Consider the following 21,592-nt stretch of genomic DNA (forward strand, 5'->3'; position numbering starts at 1 on the left):
GGCAAAACGCGCGTTTCTAAACGCCGGTTTCAACATGTGTCCAGCAGCGTTTGCATCTGCGTCTCGTGTGCATGAAGCCTTATTGTTTGACCCACAAAAAAATAATGTACTCGTATGTCAGGAGTATGAGAAATTTTATGTTTCTCTGTCATTCATTGATGGACACAGCTTCTCTTCATATTCATGGCTGATAGGGTTTTATAGTACCACCTACCAGGAGTAGGCAGGAAAGTGCTTGGCATCTTTTGAGTAGTCCTCTGTGCATAAAACCCCCTCTCCATGCATAGGCCACCAGTCCTGCCCAGTGTTCCGGAGTATGGGCCTAGTTCCCTGCTGGGACTTGTAGTAGATGTGGTGTGTGGGGTTTATTTTATTTTCACTTTTCTGTGGAGGATCTTCAGTCAACAGCTGGGTTAGGCAATGGGATGGCTATTTTAAATCCAAGTAGTCACCCCAGTCCAGCCATCGAGCGCACGCAGGCCCTTAGCTAAGCTGTGGGTCGGCCGAGACTAGAACCATCCTGGACCAGGGTGGCCAGCGAGTTAAACAACTTCTGAGGACACACATGATTGGACGCCGGAGTCCATGTCACAGTTCTACCCTGGCTGACCGCCTTCATTTTAGCGGCGAGGAGGATCTGTCATGGGAGCCTTACCCACATGCTCCTTTGGATTGATAAGTAGATGCCCCTTCCTTTCCCTTCCCAGACAGTGTGGGTCCCGTGGGGTCCTCTCATTCCCCCAGCTTGTATCCCACCTGGCTTTATACACTAGCTGCCCCTTCCATACTGCCTTCCCTACTGCCCTTGGGGCCCTCCTGGGGGGGTTGCAGAGAGGGAAGTTTGACTGCGGATTGACCGCTCTGTGCTCTGTCCATTCTCCCTGTGGGGGCCTGGTAAAGCCTGTTTGTGGCTACCATGTGGTCCTGTTGACTGTTTCTGGAGGCCATATTGCCAGGGGTTCTGGTGGCTTTGCTATGGGAGATGGCTGGACAGGCTTTGAGCGGCCTTTTTTTGTGGAGTTGATCGCAGTGGTCACCTTGATTTTTCCCTAACCCCTCTATATCCTGTGGGTGTGGTCTCCAGGGCTTTCTGGCGCACGGCAGCTGCAGTAGGACTAGGAGGTTGGCACACATGGGTTACACACACCACTTGCTGGTGTTGAGGAGTATCTCCCTCTGTTAGGCTGCCCTGACTGTCAGTCTGTCTCCTTCCTTCTGCTAACCTTATTTTGCAAGTTTCCTCTCCAGATCCTCTGGTAAAGGGGTGGATCCTTCCAGCCCCTCGGTCCCGTTAGTTGCATTGCCATTTGTCCTGCAGTTGTTAGTCTCCCAGGTGGAGGCCGCGTTCGGTACCCAAAGCACCTTATCCCCATGTTGATGAGGACAAGGGCCTCTTCCCGACAACCCTGGCCATTGGTTGTCGGGGTCTGTGGGGGGTTATTGGAATCCAGAGGGCCCCCAGATCCCGGCCCCCCATGCTATGTGAATGAATATGGGGTACATCGTACCCCTACCCATTCAACTGGGGGATAAAGTGTCAATAAAAGCACACTAGACTGGTTTTTAAAGTAATTTTAATAGGCAGTTCCAGGGGTCTCTTCCAACTCTTTGTGCTTTCCGGCCTCTTGTCCCAGGCTCCTCCGCTATCTTCTTCCAGCTCCGTTTATTAACGTTGGCCTTCATCCCTCCTTCTTCTGATGTTGACATGCCGCTCTCTCCCGCTGTAATGCCGTGTGCGATGTGCGGAACGACTTATATAGGCATGGGGCGTGGTCACCGGGTGATGTCACACAGTGACCCTGCCCCTTATGACATCAAGTCCCGGGGCATGCTGGGACTGTGACATCAAGGGGCAGGGTCACCGTGTGACATCACCCGGTGACCACGCCCCATGCCTAGATAAGTCGTTGCACACGGCATTACAGCGGGAGAGAGCATTGTGTCAACATCAGAAGAGAAGAGTGAAGGACGGAGAAGACCAGGCCAACGCTAGTAAAAGCTGGAAGAAGATGGCGGAGGAGCCCGGCAGGATAGATCGGAGGCGTCGGAAGAGACCCCCGAAGTCATTCAGAAGAAGACCCCCAGAGCTACCTAATTACTTTAAAAACCTGTATATTGTGTATATGTATATAAATGTGTGTGTGTGTGTGTGTGTGTGTGTGTGTATGTATGTGTATATGTATGTATGTATTTTTTACTTTATTTTTTCCTAGGGTGAACGGGTAGGGGGTACGATGTACCCCATACTCATTCACATAGGGTGGGGGGGATTCTGATAAGCAGACCCCAATGGCCAGGGTTGTCGGGAAGAGGCCCTTGTCCTCATCAACATGGGGACAAGGTGCTTTGGGGTGGCGGGGCCGCAGGGCGCCCTCTTCCCCAAAGCACCCGCCCCCCATGTTGAGGGCATGCAGCCTGGTATGGTTCGAGGGGGGGGGGAGGGGGTCCGCTCGCTAGTCCCCACCCCCTTTCCTGGCCGGGCTGTGTGCTCAGATAGGGGTCTGGTATGGATTTTGGGGGGACCCCCACGTCATTTTTTCCGGCGTAGGGGGGAGAGCCCCTTAAAATCCATATCGGACCTAAGGGCCTGGTTTTCCCTTGGAGGAGAACCCATGCCAGTTTTTATTAGAGGCGACATTGTCACTTCAATATAGATGGAGATCCGACTTGAAGGCGACTTCCATTAAATTCTATGGGTACAAGTCGCCTAGAAGTCAGATTGTAGTACAGGAACCTTTTCTGAAGTCAGAGCGACTGCAATTGTGTGCATTAAGATGGATCCATGCATTGATTTTTTTTTTTTTTTCCCATGTAGCACCACTTGGGGTGACTTGAAGTCGAATCCAAAGTTGCCCCTGTGTGAATGGACTCTAACGCACTTGTTTACATCTTTCTCCCCTGGCAAGGAGAAAGATGCAAATTGTCTTTCTCTGCATTCAGAGGAAGAAAAAAAACTGGCTCCACCATAACGGCTCAATGTAATGGCCCATCACAGTGATCGGGAAACGGGGCTTCTGGCTCCTGATTTGTTACTAGGAGACTCTGGTCTCTCGTTGAGAGCCTGGTCTCATGATCGAGAGCTCTTCCATGATATGCGTTGCCGTGTTGTAAAGGGGTTATTGTAAGGGGCCCAATCTACGATCTTGCACACTGCATTCAGGAAATGGCCCTGAACAGTTTTACAAACTTTCAAGTCAATCAACATCTGCCTTAACACATTCAATTATTTTATAAAGCCAACCATTACCCACATGGCTGGAATTGCTGGTGTATGTTTCTGACAGTCATTGAAGCTGAAAAAGTTACTTGGTTAAGTAGTTAATCATCTTTAACATTACACTACAAGTCCAACTGAATGCAACTTACTACTAGCAACTTCTTGGGAACTGTATATGTGGGGGAGGGGTCCGCAGCTCACGTGACCAATAATCAGTGCATGTTCAAGAGCTAGCATTCTATTCCATGTATTTGGGCTCCTTGTTGGTGACACATGACTGATGGTGACTGTTCTTCTAATAATTCCAGATCGGGTTCTCATCTTCAACATCACCATGAACCACAGCCGGCTGGGTCTGGACATGGCTGTGAGCGTCCAGTTCTCTGGAGAAGAGAGCGCTGTGACCTGGGAGGTGGACGGGGAGCTTTTCCTCAAAGGATACCGGCTGATAGATGGCAATAGGACGCTGATTATCCCCAGTGTGCAGAGAGACGACGCCGAGAGGAGGTTCCAAGTCAGGATCACAAACCTGGTCATTGAGGACACCTGGAACTGCCAGCTGGCGATCGGAGGTGAGGGGGGCAATTATTGGGGTAATCTGCTTTTTCTATAGAAGGTGATCGATGGTGTGTCACACTGTGCCATATCTTGGAATTCTGGCCTTTCATCAATGAGTCTCTAGCAGCTCTACTGCTCAGCAAGAGATTTGTATGCTTGATGAACAGTGCTGTGTGTTTTTTTTTTTTTTTTTTTTTTTTTTTTTTTTTGGGGTGTCTGTTACCTCCATCCCATAGCTATGGAATGGCTCAAGACAGATGTTTTGTGCAAGATCATGTTGAAAGATGTAAAAGTGTATTGTATAATGTACCTTACTGTTCCTGAAAGAGGACAACTTGTTCTCAAAAGGGTATGAGAAAGGCCATCTATATCAAACCAGGATCACTAAACAAGGGTGGGTGTGGACCACCCATGTATAATGCCATTTTTAGATGTCTTTTCTCTGCCCATTGAAGAATTCACACCTTCAGCCATGTAACTTGAAAAATTACACATGCCCCAGATATTGCACGTGATGGGTTATGGAATTAGAACAGGGTTTTTTTTTTTTTTAATAAAATTCCACACCTTTCATCACGTTCATGGATGTGACGGGAGTCACTTTGGGGGAGGGCTTGTGGAACCCAGCTTAACTTAGAGGTTGTGCAACTCCTTGTTCAGTACCCCTGGCCACTCCTATGTGTAAGTCACTCTGTGTCTATTAGGGACACAGGGTGACCGAGAACCCCAGTCGGGTCTGCAGTAACCCAACTCGGCATTCCCTTTTTACCCCTGTTATCCTGGTTCTATGTGTGGTTTGTGCTGAAAGAATGAAGGGGCTCTTTCACTTGGGACACTGATATTTCTGAACGGTATTCCTGAAGAAATGTATGAAGATAAATTCCACCTTTTCGTTTCAGACAATTTCTAGATAGTTTGGGGTGTTGCCATGTGTTAAAGTGGTTGTAAACCTTTACAAACCACTTTGACCTACAGGTAAGCCTAGATTAAGGCAGGCTTGTAGGTCCAAGAAATATCTCCTAAACCTATACAGTTTAGGAGATATTTACCCATAGACAGCGGTGGACGGGCCACAGATCGCGCCGATATGCCGCGAGTGTCGGCTCCCGTGCGCATGCGCGGGAGTGACGTCATCGCGGCTCCGGCGAATCACGGTGCCGGAGCTGCAAGACCCGGAAGTCGCTCCAGGACACATGGCAGCGGCGAAGAGGAAGACGGGGGACCGCTTTGGGGGGCTTCGTTCTCAGGTAAGTTATTTATAATGAGCTAGTATGCTATGCATACTAGATCGTTATGCCTTTGCCTTACAGGGTGTTTTTTTTTGCCTTTACTTCCTCTTTAAGTGCCTGTATCCCATTGTTCTATTTTTGTCTGCCTTGGGAGCAAAGTATTATGGGATGTATATATGGATTAGATACTGGGGGGGGGAGGGGGGATTTCTTCAGGAGCCCCTCTATAAAGATGTCTACTGCTGGAAAGTTGAATACACTTGTGTCATGTTAATGGAGGAAGTAAAGTTTACCCCGCCCTGTGTCATTATGCAAATGAGGGGGATTGTCCCCTGAGTGTATATCTTTGTACCTGTCTGACATGGTGCACTATTGTGCTGGAAGGAGCCATCAGAAGATGGGGACACTGTAGTCCTAAAGGGATGAACATGGTCAGCAACAATACTCAGGTAGGCCGTGGTGTTTAAACAATGCTCAACTGGTACTAAGGGGGCCCAAAGTGTGCCAAAAAAAATATCCCTTACACCACCAGCCAGAACCATTGATACAAGACAGGGTGGATCCATGGTTAAGCCAAATTCTGACCCCACCATTTGAACGTTGCAGCTGAAATCGAGAGCAGACAACATTTTTCCAGTCTTCTATTGTCCAATGTTGGTGAGCCTGTGCGACTTGTTGCCTCCGTTTCCTGTTCTTCCATGTTCAGAGTCACTTAAATCCACTTTCTTCCCCGTTCTGATGCTCTGTTTTGAGCTTCAAGTCATTTTCACCATATCTAGATGCTTAAATGCACCGAGTTGCTGCCATGTGATTGGCTGATTAGCAATTTGTGATACCAATCAATTGAACAGGTGTACCTATTAAAGTGGCCAGTGAGTGTATACGTGGATTGCTGCATAAATTGTTGATGCTCTACAAGTGCCTCTAAATAAAGAGTAAAACATCTTTAGCATTACAAAACAAGCCTAGTTGAATGTGAGGGATTACTATTGGATACGTCTTACTCCATTGTACTGAGGAAAACTGGATACTGCATGTGGGGGAAGGGCTGCTGATCATGTGACTAATTGGTGCATGTACAAGAGCTAGCACTCTTATTTCATGTATCTGGGCTCTGTGGTGGTGACCTGTGACTGTCCTGATAGTTTCAGATCCAGTTTTCCTCTTCAACATCACCTGTAACAGCAGCCGGCTGGGTGAAGACATGGATGTGAGTGTCCTCTTGTCTGAGGAAGATAAATCTGTGGCCAAGTATGTGGACTGGGTGCCTCTCTCCGAAAAATACCAGTTGATGGGTGACAATGGGACGCTGAGAGATGCCAAGAGGAGATCTGGGGTTGGGATCACTATGACGATTCCTGAAGAGACCTGGAACTACTGGCGGAAGAATAGAGGTGAGAGGGGCAATTGCTGGGGTAGTAATGTGATCTGTATAGATGATGCATTGGTGTGTGACACACACAATAGTAACATTGTGTCAATGTTCTCTCCTAATGGAAGTTTAGACATCACATGACCACCAGAAATACAAACTGATACTGAGTGTGCAACGGGTCTTTAAAAAGTTTCCACACTTTTTCTTGTTAAAAAATAGTGCGGCATGTTTTTTGAAGAACTCTCGTATATATCATTTTTTATTTTTTTTGAAAGGTGTTTTAGTTTTCAACATTACAACTTAAAGTGGAGGGCCACCCTGAAAAGCAAAAAATGTTAAAAATGACAAAAAATCTAAAAAAAATAAAATGAAAAAAATTTTTTTTTTTTTTACTTACCAGAAATGCCTGTTGCTAGGCACTTTATCCAAATCTTCCTCTTCCTCCTCCACGGAGATCTTCTGTCTTCGTCGCGGCGTCTTCTGGGTAATGGGTCGCGCTGTGTTCTGGGAACTGTGTGTACCAGAACACAGCGCGTCCCATTCAGAAAGCGCTGCGGGACTTGCGCATGCGCAGTAGCTGCGGGACTCGCGCATGCGCAGTAGGAAACGGGCAGTGAAGCCATAAGGCTCCGCTGCCTGTTTCCCTTACAGGGAATGGCGGCGCCGGGACCCGAGAGCCGAGGGACGGCTCGGCCTCGGGCGGCCGACATCGCGGGCGCCCTGGACAGGTAAGTGATTTTATTAAGTCAGCAGCTGCAGTGTTTGCAGCTGCTGACTTTTTTTTTTTTTTTTTTTTTTTTTTAAACTGGCCCTCCTCTTTAAATATTAAGCAGTATACATAATATAGAACAATGATACCTAACACACAGACAGCGTTATATTCCCTTCATGCTTATATATTAAGTACTGTATAAGTTGGTACAAGTAACCGTTGGTATGGGTAACCACCCAGCCTGGACACTGCCATACAGCTTCCCGCTACCCTATTCATGACAGCTAGAGAAAAAATGTTACTCAATTCCGCCAAAAGGGTACTTCAGCAAAATAGAAGCTAAGAAACAACAACACTAAAATGGAACAAAAGACAGACATACTACATTCCACATACCACATTCATACACATCACCGTGCCACTGTTCATGTCAATGTACCAAAATACTCAACATCAATGCGATTTCTTATTACACCAGCTTTCCTTATACTCTGTACTTCCTGTTAGTATCCTACAGCTCATAACAGCAACCACCAGGCCCAGTCCCACCCCCAGCAACCCCAACTAGAATAGTTGCGAGGATAGGACAATCCCCCGCCCCCCAGAAGGAGCCAGAGACATCCAACCACGGCTGCCACACTTTATTACCTTTTTTTTAACCACTTCAATACAGGGCACTTATACACCTTCCTGCCCAGACCAATTTTGAGCTTTCAGCGCTGTCGCACTTTGAATGACAATTGCGCGGTCATGCTACACCGTACCCAAGCTAAATTTTTATCATTTTGTTCCCACAAATAGTTTTTATTTTTTTTTTGGTGGTATTTGATCACCTCTGGGATTTATTTTCTGCTAAACAAATAAAAAAAGGCCGAAAATTTTGAAAACTTTTTTTTTTTTTTGTTTCAGATACAAAACTTTGTAAACAAGTTTTCTCCTTCACTGACGGGGGCACAGTGACTGGCACTAATAAGGCGGCACTGATGGGCACCAATGATGTGGCATCAATGAAGTGGCACTGAGGCGGCACTGATATGTGACACAGACACTGATAGGTGGCACGGATTGGCATGGATGGGCACGGATGGGCATTGTGTACTGTATAGGGATCGATGCCAAACAATAATGCATGCCAATCAGTGATGCCCATTGTGGGCACTGATTGGCATCCATTTGGGCACTGACTGGCATCCCTGGTGGTCTAGGGGGCATACCTGTTGCTGGACATCCCTGGTGGTCTGGTGGCAACCCTGGTGGTCCAGTGTGGGCATCCTCGGGGGGGGGGCTGTGCTGATAATTAATTGGCACAGACCCCCCCCCCCCCCTGTCAGAGAAGCAGCTGATCGGCTCTCCTCTACTTGCGTCTGACAGACACGAGTGAGGAAAAGCTGATTACCGGCTCTTCCTATGTACACTGATCAGCCGTGATTGGACACGGCTGATCACGTGGTAAAGAGTCTCCGTTGGAGACTTTTTACCGAGATTGTAGTTGCAGTGTGTTAGACTGACACCCTGCAACAACGATCGCCGCGATACGCGCCCCCCGGGGGCTTAATATCCTGATCACGTCATATGATGTCTGTTCAGGATATTACAACCATTTTGCCACCGTCCTTTTGCTATATGGCGGGCGGCAAGTGGTTAAACAAGCTCTATTTTTATACACAATTTTGAATTTGGGAAGTTCCCCATTAATACCATACAGAGATTGGGTTTTGTAGGGGTCACTCACTTTCCAGTTCAACAAAATCACTTTACGTGCATAGAATAAGATGGTATGTACTAAAATCCAAGCAGATGCTTTGTGAATTAAGTCATTCAGGATGCCCAGTAGTCCCACCTCATCGGCAGGGCAAGTTGGTCTTCAAAAAAAAATTGAACAGGTCCTTCCAATAAGAGTCCTGTCCAGGACAACCCCAAACCATGTAATATGGATCCTGTCACGTACCTTAAGGCAGAGCCCGGAGTGCAGGGAGTGGCTTCTCGTAGACCTCTGACTCAAGAGACCCTGGTAGTGATGACGGGCTCAGGAGCACAGAGGGGCACAAGTGCCTGACTGGATGGTAGATGTAAGAAGCAGCAGACCGTTGATGGTGGAGGTGTATTGTAGTCCGGTATCGGAATGCAGGCAAAGGTGAGGTAACGGTTCAGCAGACAGCAGAAGGATTCCTGTAGTCCAGCAACGGGATGCATGTGAACGCAGGGAACAGCGAACGGGAGGGGTTCTGTAGTCAGACAGCAGATGCAGGTGCAAACGTGATACTGCGGGAAGTGGTAAGAGTCCAGTAGTCTGCAGCAAGAGGTAGAAGGCAACAAGCACAGAGGGAGTAACAGCCGGGTATGGTGAAAGACTGGGAGGTGTCCTGTAGTACAACAGCGGTGAACAAGCAACTTACAGTTGGATGGTGTTACAGTCCAGGTCAGGCACAGGCGGGCAGATCAGGTACAGAAACGGAATCCAGAAGAGTAGTCGGGTACAAGCCAAAGTCGGGGGGCAGGCAGCAAACAGAGTCGGGAACAGGCCGGGTTCAATACGGATCAGGATACGGATGCAGGTTCAGATACAGGTTACCAGGAAGCACGGGAACGCTGTTGATCAGGCAGCAAGGCAGTGAAGCATGGATCCAGTTTAAATAGCGCTATTGGCGCCAATTGCGTCAAACGGCCGCGCGCGCTCCCGCGCGCACCGCTGATCACGGTAACGCTCTTGAAACTGCGCAAAAGATCTCCTGCGACTTACGCCGCTCGGACGCCTGTGAGACGGATCTTCCTGACAGATCCGCATTCTCAAAAGTACATCTAGCGCAAGATGCATGAACTCTTGAGCCCATACGTGCCAGTCTGGCTGGGGTATAATGCAAATGGTGGATAAACTTAAATTGAACATATTGATCTGCTGTGCTTATTATGTCCTGAAAACAGACTTCAGTAGCCTCCTCCCCAACCCTCCTCCGTCAATTCGGGTATCAACCTTTGCCACTTTGTGTAGGAATTCTGGAATGGGTCTGTCCCTGCCCTGGAGAGATGACTATAAAAAGTTGTGACCAGTTTAGTAATCTCTGGGTAGGACAATAAATCCTCCATTGGAGATTCCTTGATCTCTATGGTCAGGGAGCCAAACTGAACCCGGGTTGGTGTGCAAAAGGAGCGGGTATTTATAAAAGAATTTGATCAATTGCATGGCTACACCTTAAACTTTCAAAGGATTCAAATATATTCCCCTTAATTATATCAGAAAGATGCGTAATTTGCAGCCGGGTCCACCATTTGGGAGTCTGGATGCCCATAGAGCTCAGGAAGACTAGGATTATCCCAAAGCGGGGTTTGTGGTGACCTTCCGGGAGTGGTTTTTGAGAGCATTTTCCCCCCCCCCCCTCTCTCCATGCCAGCAAACCCACATCCACAGGGGAGAACCTAGAACACTTAGAGTTAAGTGCCCTATGCAGCACATCATTAGCTGTAGCAAACTACATGAAAAGATGACAAAAGAGCAGTGGAAGGAGTCTGAGGATCGGAGTGCAGCCATTCATAGACATATATGTAAGTTGGGAAGCAATAAAGTAATTGTACAAATTTGGGTGGGCCAGGCCTCCTTTTTTGTTTAGAAGACTGTAAGGATGCCTTGGCTATCTGCGGATGGGTATTCTGCCATATAAAGGTCGACAAAGTGGATTCAATTTTCAGGAATAACTTCTTGGCGAGAAACTGGGGCAGCCCTAAAGCAATATAACATTTTTGGGAGGAAGATCATTTTGAAAATATTTATGCATCCTATTAAATTAAGAGGGAGTGTTGACCATGTTTGGAGTCTGTCCACCATCTGCTTAGTGATGGGGGTGATGTTTAGATCTTCATATTTTGGGAATTCGTTATGGATCTGAATAACCAGGTATTTAACCTCCCTAGCGGTAATCCCGAGTCTGGCTCGGGTTAGGAATTTACTAGCAGGAGCGGTAACCCCGAGCCAGACTCGGTACGGTATCGCTGGATGCAGGGGAGGACACAGTGAGACTTGCTTACCTTGTCCCCTGGATCCAGCGATGTCCCCCGCGCTGTGTGATCGAGCTGTCCTCCGCTCGATTCACAGTGCCGAATGCCGCCGAGCTCCGTTCCTTGCGACGTTACGGCGCACGGGAGCCGAGAACGGTGGCAAATTCAAAAAAGTCAAAACACACACAGCACTGTAATCTTAGATTACAGTGCTGTATTAAAAAATACACACCCCCTTTGTCCCTAGTGGTCTGTGCAGTGCCCTGCATGCAGTTTTATATTATAAATACTGTTTTTTTTTTTTTTTTTTTCTGCCTGGAATTTGGAGATTGTCCATAGCAACAAAAGTGTCCCTTTTTCAGTGTTTTAGGATTTGATTACATTATTGAATATTTTTTTATTATTCTTATATTATAAATTTTATCATACCCGGGATGTCTGCTAGACTCTGGTTTGAAGAGATTTAAGAGCGTTATTCCTATGAATTCCAGGACTACAAAATAAAACGCCAGATTGTCACGCAAAATAATCGTAGCGCTTTCAGCACCTAATTCCAGACTGAATCATACCGCCAGGGAGGTTAAAGGATTGAGTCATCTGGAGATTGGACATTTTCAAATAATCATATGGACAGGGGGGGCCAATAGGAAAGGCTATAGACTTATCCTATCCGGCCCTCAGACCAAACACTTCCCCAAACTCCTCCACCACCTGCATGAGACCCCTAAAAGAGCTTTCCTTGCCGTCTAAGTAAATCAGTGCACTGTCTGCATATAAAGATATATCTTTTCCTCCAGCACCCCAAGCCGCATGCCCCCTATCCCCGAGGCCGGCCGCACTGCCAGAGCTAATGGCGAGAGCGAACAGGAGCGGAGAGAATGGTGAAGAGACCTCTCTATTGGTTCAGACCCTTGCTCTCGGGTTTGCATAGAGTAGGCGAACCCATTTTGTATACTGCGGGCCAAACCCCATGTTTGACATAGTCTCCCACATGAATGACCAACGAACCATGTCAAAAGCCTTTAACACATCTAATGATAGAACCAAACTACTGCTTTTTGTCTTTGCATGCCCTATGGATATGTAGATATAATCTTCGTATATTATCAAACATTCTGCGCCCAGGCATAAAACCAGCCTGATCTGGTATAAGAAATAGTATAACCTTCTGCAGATGAAGAGCCAGTATTTTGGCCAAGATTTTTGCATCGTTATTCAGGAGTGAAATGGGTCGGTAAGATTCACATAGCAGCTTGTTTTTCCCCGGTTTAGGTAGGACCACAATTAATTCTTCGTTCATTGAATCGGGGAGAATTTCCTGCTCCAAGGACGCATGATAAGTGAGCGGAAGTTTGGGAGCTATCAACTCAGTATGTCTGATACCATGCTGAAGGGACACCATCCAGGCCCGGGGTCTTTGAGGATGGTAGGGAACCTATTGCTGCGTCCATTTTGTTGAAGCCTGAACATGTTTTTCATGCTCAGCGCTGTCCTGGGGCTCGGCACAGCGTGGTTTTCTCAGGCATCTGGGAGCTGATGCGGGATACAGGCACACCTAGCTGGACAGCATAGAACTCGGTCAGGGTGGTGAGTCCTGCAGTGGGGGCCCCTCAGCCTGCAGCAGTTAGGAAAGTGGGACCATCGCTGTCCTAAGTCCCCATCAGGTGGCAGACAGGGTAGGGTCAGCATGGCTTCAGAAACTGGTGTCCCCAACCCCCCCCCCCGAAATCTACGCAATTGCAGCCAGTTCGCCTGCAGACAGTGCAGTGCCTCTGGACGGGGTCCTTAACACATTCGTTGCAAAGATGGAGGCGGTACATGGGCGCAAGGGTGGTAAAACTGCAGCCCCTGACCCCCCCCCCCCCCCGCTCTCCAGGGTGAGCTCTGACACAGACTCGGGCCCCACTGAGGCTGGTGACTGCTGCTCTGTTTCAGATGACTCTGACCAGGACCGATCGGACACGGAGGATGAGTCCACAGCTGGGTCCGCGCGAAAAACTTTTGTTGGAGCACTTATCGCAGCTGGCCTGATACCCTGAAAATGCAGGACACCTCAGATTCCTCCGCTGAGGTAGCGGCACCTTTTGGGTCCCGTGAGCCAGCCTGTACACCTAAGGGCTTCCGTATCTGACTTGTTTCGATAAGTTCATTTATAGGAACAGGGATGACCGCAATGGACCTTTTTAGGTCTCATGACGGTGCGTTCCCCCCTGAGGAGAGCCTTTCAAAATCGGCTCCTCTGGTCGTGGACCCCCCAGTATCCAGGTTAAACAAGTAACCACGATCCCGGTAGAAGAGATTGCTGTGTTTTAGGACCCCATGGGCAGGAACCGAGGCAGTGGCCCGTTCCTTATTATGGTTGGGGGGGGTCAGCAATGCGGCCAGTACTGACCACAGCACTTGTGTCGGGGACACTTACTGAACAGGCAATACTTTGCACCGCAAAATGGAGAAGCAGCAGGCTACTACCATCTGCGTGGAACTAGCAGACCAGTTAGTGCATGCTCGTAAGTACATTGGAACGTGACTCTGGATACGTTTCCTCTGCTATCCAGGGTTTCAGTGTTGGCAGTGGTGCTGAGGCGCCTAACTTGGCTGAAAGATTGGTCGGAGGACCAGGCATTTTAAAAATGCCTTGACGGATTTACCCTTCCTTGGTGAGTGGCTCTTGGGAGCCTCATTGGATGACCTTAAGAATGTCACAGGTGGGAAGAGTACCTTGCTCCCACAGACCAGGAAGATTAAGGAGCCACGCCACAGGCAAAGGACCTAATTTTTTTTCTGATTTATTTTTTTTTTTCTCTAAAGAGGCTTTTCCATCAGTCCGGGACTTCGGCAAAATGCTCCCAGTCCAACAGGATGAACCTTGGGGACAATTCCCTGAATCTGCAAGCCTAACATGCCTGCGGGAAAGGTGTTACCGCGCGAATGTTTGCCCCCGTCTGTCATACAGGTGGGGAGGTCGCCTTTGGGAGTTTGCAGCCCAGTTGGCCTCTCTATCTGGCCAATGGATCTGCAAACTGATTTCCTTGGCTACAAGATAGTTCCTCTCTTGGCCAACAAACGGATCTTCCCGTCCAGCACACCCTTACTCCCAGCTTGCTGGGAGGCCCCATGGGGGCAATGCAGGACCTGCTAAACCTCAGGGTGATGGCGTCTGTTCCGATGTCGGAAGGTTGCCAGGGGTTCTACGTCAATTTGTAGTCCCCAAAGAAGGAAGGGGGTACATTCAGTCTTGGACCTAAAGAGCCTCAATTGCTTTAAGTACAAAGGCTCAGTGTGGAATCAGTTTGCTCAGTTGTCGCTGCACTCCATCAGGGGGACTCCCTGGCGTCTTTGGACATCCAGGATGCATACCCACACATGCCCATATGCTTCAGGCATCAGAGTTCTGCGAATGCAGTTGGGGAAGCCCACTAACAATTTGTGGCTCCCCCTTTTTAACTTGGTTTCAGCACCGAGTCCTTGACAAGGTACTGGCTTCAATTTTGGCATTGTTGAGACAACGTGGGATGGCAATTGTGAGTTACCAGGACAACCTCCTTCTGAGATCAGCTTCTGCCTCAGAATTAAAGGAGGATGTGGCAATCACCATGCAAACCCTGCAGGTATTTGGGTGACTGAACCTAAAAAGTCGGTGTTCTCAACAATTCAGCGCTGGAGTGCCTAGGCTTATCGCTGGACTCCATGGAAGCAAGAGTTTCTCCCTTCAAACTGCAGACTCTCAGAGCCACAGTAAAACTATCGCTGAACTGCAGGTGGTCATCGCTGCGTTTCTGCATGCGAGTCCTGGGCCTTCAAGGCGGCACCGTACACCCACTTTTCACCAGAGTCTCGCACAGGGAGATATTTACACGATGGGACATCTGTTATCCCTGGATCAGCAGATTCAGGTGAGCCAGTCAGTCGAGGGCACTTCGGTCCAGGAAGTCATCCTCTACATTGGACTGTAATCACAACAGACTCCAGCCTGACCAACTGGGGTGGAGTACTGGGAGTACAGTCGACCCAGCATCTCTGGTTGGGTGATGAACCCAAGTTGCCAATCAACATGCTCGAGCTCCGAGCGATCAGGCTAGCCTCTCCACATAGTCAATGAGACTACGAGGGCGCTACGATCAGGATCCATACAACACCACGGCGGTGGCATATGTCAACCATCAAGGAGGAACAAGTAGCTCAGCTGCAGCATGGGAGGTCGCTCAAATCCTTCAGTGGACAGAGCGACGGGTACCAGCCTTGTCAGCCATTACATCCCGGGAGGAAGAAACTGGCTGATGGACTACCTAAGTCGCCAGATGCTGGTCCCAGGAGAATGGGCATTGCATCCAGGCATGTTTAGGCTATTGTGCCTGCAGTGGGCCACACCAGACGTGGATCTCCTGGCTCCCGTCTCAATCGGGAAGGGCTGAGATTCGTATCCAGGTTAAGAGATCCTTGGACAGACGTGTCAACCGCGCTGGTGGCTCCATGGGATCAGTACCGGCTGATCCGCAGAGTAGAAGCCGAGGGGGTTCCAGTAATACTAATACCCCGGATTGGTCTTGGCGTCAGCCGCGCCAACCTAGTATGCCTGGTTGCAAAGGCTCCCTGGCGACTGCTGTTGTGAGAGGACCTTCTGTGTCTGTCTGATTTCTCCATCTTGTTTTACCATCACTGGTTTTAACAGCATGGCTGTTGAGAGCCAGATGCTAAGGTACTGAGGCCAATCGGACTAGGTGATCTCAACTACGTTGGGAGCACAGTAACCTTCTCGGAAGACAAACCGTTGTACCTGGAAGGCATACATCTCTATCTGTGATGAGAGAGGATGGCATCCGTGCACCTATTCCGTTTCCAGGATCCTGCTGTTTCCACAGCGAGGAGTAGACCCGAGGTTAGCTTTAAGCACCATTAAAGGACCAATATCAGCCTTGGCTGTATTTTTTTTTCAGCGGCCAACTGCCCCCCCCTCCCCCTGGCATCTCACTCTCTAGTGAGCACTTTTGTGCAGGGGGTTCCGACTTGTAGTTCTTCCCCCATGGGATCTGAACCTGGTGTTATCGGCGCTTCAGAAACCGCCGTTTAACATCAGAGAAATTCCCTTGTTGACGCTTTCCCAGAAAGTGGTCTTTCTAGTGGTCATTACATTGCCAGGAGGCTTTTGGAGCTGGCGGCCTTGTCCTTGCAAGTCGCCCTATATGGTTACACATAAGGTGGTGTTCCTTTCTGCCGAAGGTGGTTTCGGCATTCCACATCAATGAAGATATTGTGTTACCATCTCTGTGTCCTAAACCGACACATCCTAAGAGGTGGCCCTTTATTCCCTGGATGTGGTCAGGGATATATATATATGTATGTATGTGTGTATTTTTTATATATATATATATATATATAATATAAATTTTTTTTTTTTTTTTCCCTGCCACAGCTCCCCTTTGGGCGTTAGATTCTCTGTTCGTTTCGGTAGCTGGTCCGAAAGAGGTATGGCGGTTTTGTCGACCACCATTTCCAGGTGGATCAGACAGATGTGGTACAGGCCTATGCCCTGAAGGGGCAGGTGCCCCCCTTTCCTGCCATGGCCCATTCCACCAGGACATTGGACAATTGGCGCCTCTTGGGCTTCCCACCTCGAGTATCAGTCGCTCTGGTGTGTAGGTGATGATTTAGTCATCCGCCACATTTTTACCAAATTCTGCAGTGTGGATATAAGCGCATCTGATGCCTGCTTTGGCCTCAAAGTTTTTGCAGGAGGACGTGTAATGTTGCAATTCTGCACTTTTTTTTTTTTTCTATTTAAAGAAAATAATTACCTTTTTTGAGTATAATGCACTATTGCATTGTTACCGTAAGTTCTGATGCGGCTAGATAAGGTTGTCTCCCCTGTTAGGGAGGACTTCAGATTGTGGGTGAAGTTCTTTTAAGCTGTTTCCTACCCCTCGTTATGACATTGCTTGGGGATGGCCCGATAGTCAAGAACAAAGGAGCTGTGTCCGTCAGTGAATTCCAGAGAAAAGGATTTTATGGCGAGTACAAAAAAAAAATATATATATATATATATATATATATATATATATATATATATATATATATATATATATATATATATATATATATATATATATATATATATATATAATATGAAAGGATCCAGAGCCTCTAGACGTACAATAGCCATTATTCAGACTCATGTGGTTGGAGCCCTCAGAAGGTATTAAGGCACATTCCGCCAGAGCAATGGCGACTTCTCAAGCAGAGTGGACTGGTGCTTCTCCAGAGCAGATCTGTGGGGCTGGAACATGAGCCAGCTTTGCCACATTCGTGAAGCACTACAGGTTGGACCTGCTGTCGGCAAAAGACCAGGCCTTTACGCCCAAAGTGCTGCAGGTAGTGGTCCCGCCCTAAGGTAAGGTGCTCACTTATCCTCTCTATGGTGCTGTCTTGAAAGACGAACAGGGAAAAATGCAGTTGCACTTACTCTCCCCCCTCCCCTGCCTGTCAGTTCCATGTCCGTCTGTCTTTGTCCCCCCTCCATCCCCGCCGCTATTAGTATAAATAAACTTTTACAAAATGTTCACTGTCAGCCCCTCTATTATTGGCGGACATAACACTGTATAAGTGTTTTATAAAAATGAGCGTTGTAAATACAGTTAGCATGATCTTCAGGCCGGTCACGTGACTTGCGGCCGGTCTCCAGGGCTACTGCAGGAGGGGGCTGATCGGCCATGTGATCTCCCCAGCTGACACCAGAGGGAGATCTTAGCCCCTCCTGCAGAAGCCAATTAATCAGATGTATACAGCGGTCACGTGACCAGTCTGAAGAGCACCCTAAATCTGTATTTTTATGAGACTTGCTGTGCCTGCCTATAATAGAAGGGCTGCCAGTGCTTTGCACATGTGGGGTTAACAAACCCTTTAACACAGCAATGCTGGGTGGGGGATGTGGGGGAACTGTGGGAAGTACAGGCATGCTGTGCAATAGACAGTCTCCTGTAATGTTCACTCGATTCTCTCGCACGCACACACAAATGGGCACCCCCCTGTGGAACAGTGTATAATAGAGGCTGTGTGGTTATGTGACCGCAATTTAAAGTCTGTTTTAAAGGTAGTCAGGTTTTTGTTTGTTTTTTTTTGTTTTTTTTTGTGTTTTCTTTGCAGTTTAGAAATATTTTTCTAACCTAATATGTAAATGTGTCAATGTGTCTGTTAGTAGTATGTACAGAAATACTTTAAGTCTTACACGCTTTTCTAAATAACATTTATTTTATCACAGATTATGAATCAGATGGAAGAAATCGAGGTGTCACTGCTGCTATTCTTGTTGTAGATGTCCTAATAATAATAATGGGGATTATCTACATGATACGTCTGGTGAGTTTGTATGATGTATTTCTTTTTCTATTATTGCAGTGATAATGAACAGAAAGCTGGGGGAGAGAAACATATAATACATGGTCCGCTCACAACCAGCCGGTGTGTTACATTTTTACCCTTTCATGCCCTAATCAAAGCCTTTGCAACAGACCAAGTAAATGGAGAGTGGAAAAACTCTGGACAGCCACACTCCGGATCAAATAAAGTAAAGGTGCCTTTATTTTCTCAAATAAAAAACCTCACATCACACAAATCACAGCAGCAAAGGGAAAAATATAGAACAAAATCACTGACGCGTTTCACACTAAAACTAGCGCTTACTCATAGTAAGTCCAGAGTTTTTCCATTCTCCATTTACTTGGTTTGTGCAATCAGCCTGCACCTGGGACCCCCATTTGTCTGGAGAACAAGCAGTTTTGTGGTGGATTCCTATTTCCCTTGTTGACTTTCTGGATTTTTTTTTTTTGTGACAGACCACATTAAATTTTTTTTTTTTTTTTATTTTTTTTTTTTTTTTTTTTTTTTAGTATGTAATGGATTACTTTAACTGATTTGCATGTCGAAACGATATTTTCACACCATTTATCAAATATGTATAATATAGATATATAGTATAAATCAACCCTTATCCTTCATGACATTACACCATATTGACAGCGCTAAAATAAAAATATTGTACAATCCAATATGCATAAAAAGTATACAGAAAAAAAGATGACAGTTTCTCAAGGAATAGAATGCACCACAAAGTTTTTTTTTTTTTTTTTTTTGTTTTTTTTTTGTTTTGTTTTTTTTTTGAAAGTCCAAACACAGGTGTTTAAATGCCATCCATTGCAGTATTCCCGAGGTGATGAAAAAGATAGTCCATCTCCCAGTGAAAGACACCATAGTTTCATAGTTAGTAAGGTTGAATAAAGACACCAGTCCATCCAGTTCAACCTGAGTGAGTGTCTACAATTGTCCCTATCCCTGTACATTGCACTCACATTAGTCCCTACCCTCAAGGAGCCCACAATCCTAGGTCCCCATTCATATACTAGGGCCAATTTTGGACAGAAGCCAATTAACCTACCTGCATGTCTTTGGGTTGTGGGAGGAAACCGGAGTACCCGGAGGAAACCCACACAGGCACAGGGAGAACATGCAAACTCCAGGCAGGCAGCGTCGTGGTTGGGATTTGAACCAGTGACCCTTCTTACTGCTAGGTGAGAGTGCTAACCACTACACCACTGTGCTGCCCAACACCAGTGCGTAGTAACTTCACACTAAGCGACACCCCTTATGGTAAAACACTTACCAGAACTTAAAGGGTTGCAGGCACATCACAAAACACATTGGTTCCTCAGATTCCTTGTAATAATGCTTCCAATCAAACCAAATGCCAATACGGTTGTCAGCACTAATAGTTTAAATTCTCTCTATCTTTGGTTCAATAGTACTCCATTCAGCATAAATTCACATGTAGGAAAAATAAAAAAAAATATTCCATAGTGCAAACCATTTTATTTATTTAAAATTCTCATGCGCTTAATAAAAAACATACGTACACAATGTACAATTATCAGGTCATTAATCAAACACAGAGCGATCAGGTTTGTCTCACCGCAGTCCTCAGATGCAAAGATGGCAATCTTTGGATGGATGGATGAGTGCCTCTGTATCTTGTCCCCCTATCAGAGCGCCGCCGGTCCTGTACATAAACATGAGTTTTACTATTGATGGTAGGCGGTGCTGATCAACTGAGAGGTTGGATGGAGGAGTGTCTTTGAGCCACGTCCCCCCTATCAGCGCACCGCCGGTCTTGTACATAAACGTATGAGCTGCGCTGCTTGGTCACGCCCACAGACGAAGATGTAGTGACGAAACGCGTATGGGCATGACCAAGCAGCCGTACATCATCGCAGGGGAGAAGGCTTGAAATTTTACCCGGGACTCGCCGTGGACGCTGAGAACGATTGCCATCTTTGCATCTCAGGACTGCGGTGAGACAAACCTGATCGCTCTGCGTTTGATTAATGACCTGATGATTGTACATTGTGTATGTATGTTTTTATTAAGCGCATGAGAATTTTAAATAAAATTGGTTTGCACTATGGAATATTTTTTTTTTTTTTCCTACATGTGAATTTATGCTGAATGGAGTACTATTGAACCAAAGATAGCGCAAATTTAAACTATTAGTGCTGACAACCGTATTGGCATTTGGTTTGATTGGAAGCATTATTACAAGGAATCTGAGGAACCAATGTGTTTTGTGATGTGCCTGCAACCCTTTAAGTTCTAGTAAGTGTTTTACCATAAGGGGTGTCGCTTAGTGTGAAGTTACTACACACTGGTGTCTTTCACTGGGAGAAGGACTATCTTTTTCATCACCTCGGGAATACTGCAATGGATGGCATTTAAACACCTGTGTTTGGACTTTAAAAAAAAAAAACTTTGTGGTGCATTCTATTCCTTGAGAAACTGTCATCATTTATTTTATTTTTTTTCTGTATACTTTTTATGCATATTGGTTTGTAAAATGTTTTTTATTTTAGCGCTGTCAATATGGTGTAATGCAGGGGTTGACAAATTTGCTTGGAATCTAGAACCAGCTAAAAAAGTTAGGAGCCAGGTCCGTGACGGCGATCTGGACCTGTCCCTGGCCTGACATGGAGACGAGTGAGGGGAAGAGAGCCCCCAGCCCCCCACCTGTCTCCAAGTCATTGCCCATAGCTCTTAGAGGGACATTTTTTATTAAATTTTTTTCAAATGACAATTTTTTTTTTTAATTGCATTTTAGTCTAAATATGAGATGTGAGGTCTCTCTGACCACTGATCTCATATATAAGAGGACCTGTCATGCTTTTTCTATTACAAGGGATTTTTACATTCCTTGTAATAGGAATAAAAGTGACACAATTTTTTTTTTTTTTTTTTTTTAAAAAGAACAGTGAAAAAAAATAAGTTAAAATAAGAAAAAATAAAATAAAAATTTGAATGCGCCCTGCCCCGCCAGGCTTGCGTGCAGAAGTGAACGCATATATGAAAGCGATGTTCAAACCAAACATGTGAGGTATCGCTGCGATCGGTAGAGTGAGAGCAATAATTCTAGCCCCAGACCTCCTCTGTAGCTCAAAACGTGCAACCTGTAGAATGTTTTTTAAACGTCGCCTATG

At 46.6% G+C, this 21,592-nt stretch overlaps 1 protein-coding gene across 1 annotated transcript in view; it reads left to right on the plus strand.

Annotated features, from left to right (window-relative positions):
• Positions 1 to 18,223, plus strand: part of LOC143981511 (uncharacterized) — a 44,378-nt gene extending 26,155 nt beyond the window's left edge. The window contains exons 4-6 of the mRNA XM_077479380.1: positions 3,526 to 3,789; positions 6,150 to 6,398; positions 18,219 to 18,223. Coding sequence (XP_077335506.1) covers positions 3,526 to 3,789; positions 6,150 to 6,398; positions 18,219 to 18,223 — 518 coding nt within the window. The remainder of the gene's footprint in view (positions 1 to 3,525; positions 3,790 to 6,149; positions 6,399 to 18,218) is intronic.
• The last annotated feature ends 3,369 nt before the right edge of the window (positions 18,224 to 21,592 follow it).

Source organism: Lithobates pipiens, unplaced genomic scaffold, assembly GCF_037356315.1.
Source record: "Lithobates pipiens isolate NorthernLeopardFrog02 unplaced genomic scaffold, aLitPip1_a1.2 Scaffold_16, whole genome shotgun sequence".
Classification (NCBI taxonomy): Eukaryota; Metazoa; Chordata; class Amphibia; order Anura; family Ranidae; genus Lithobates; species Lithobates pipiens.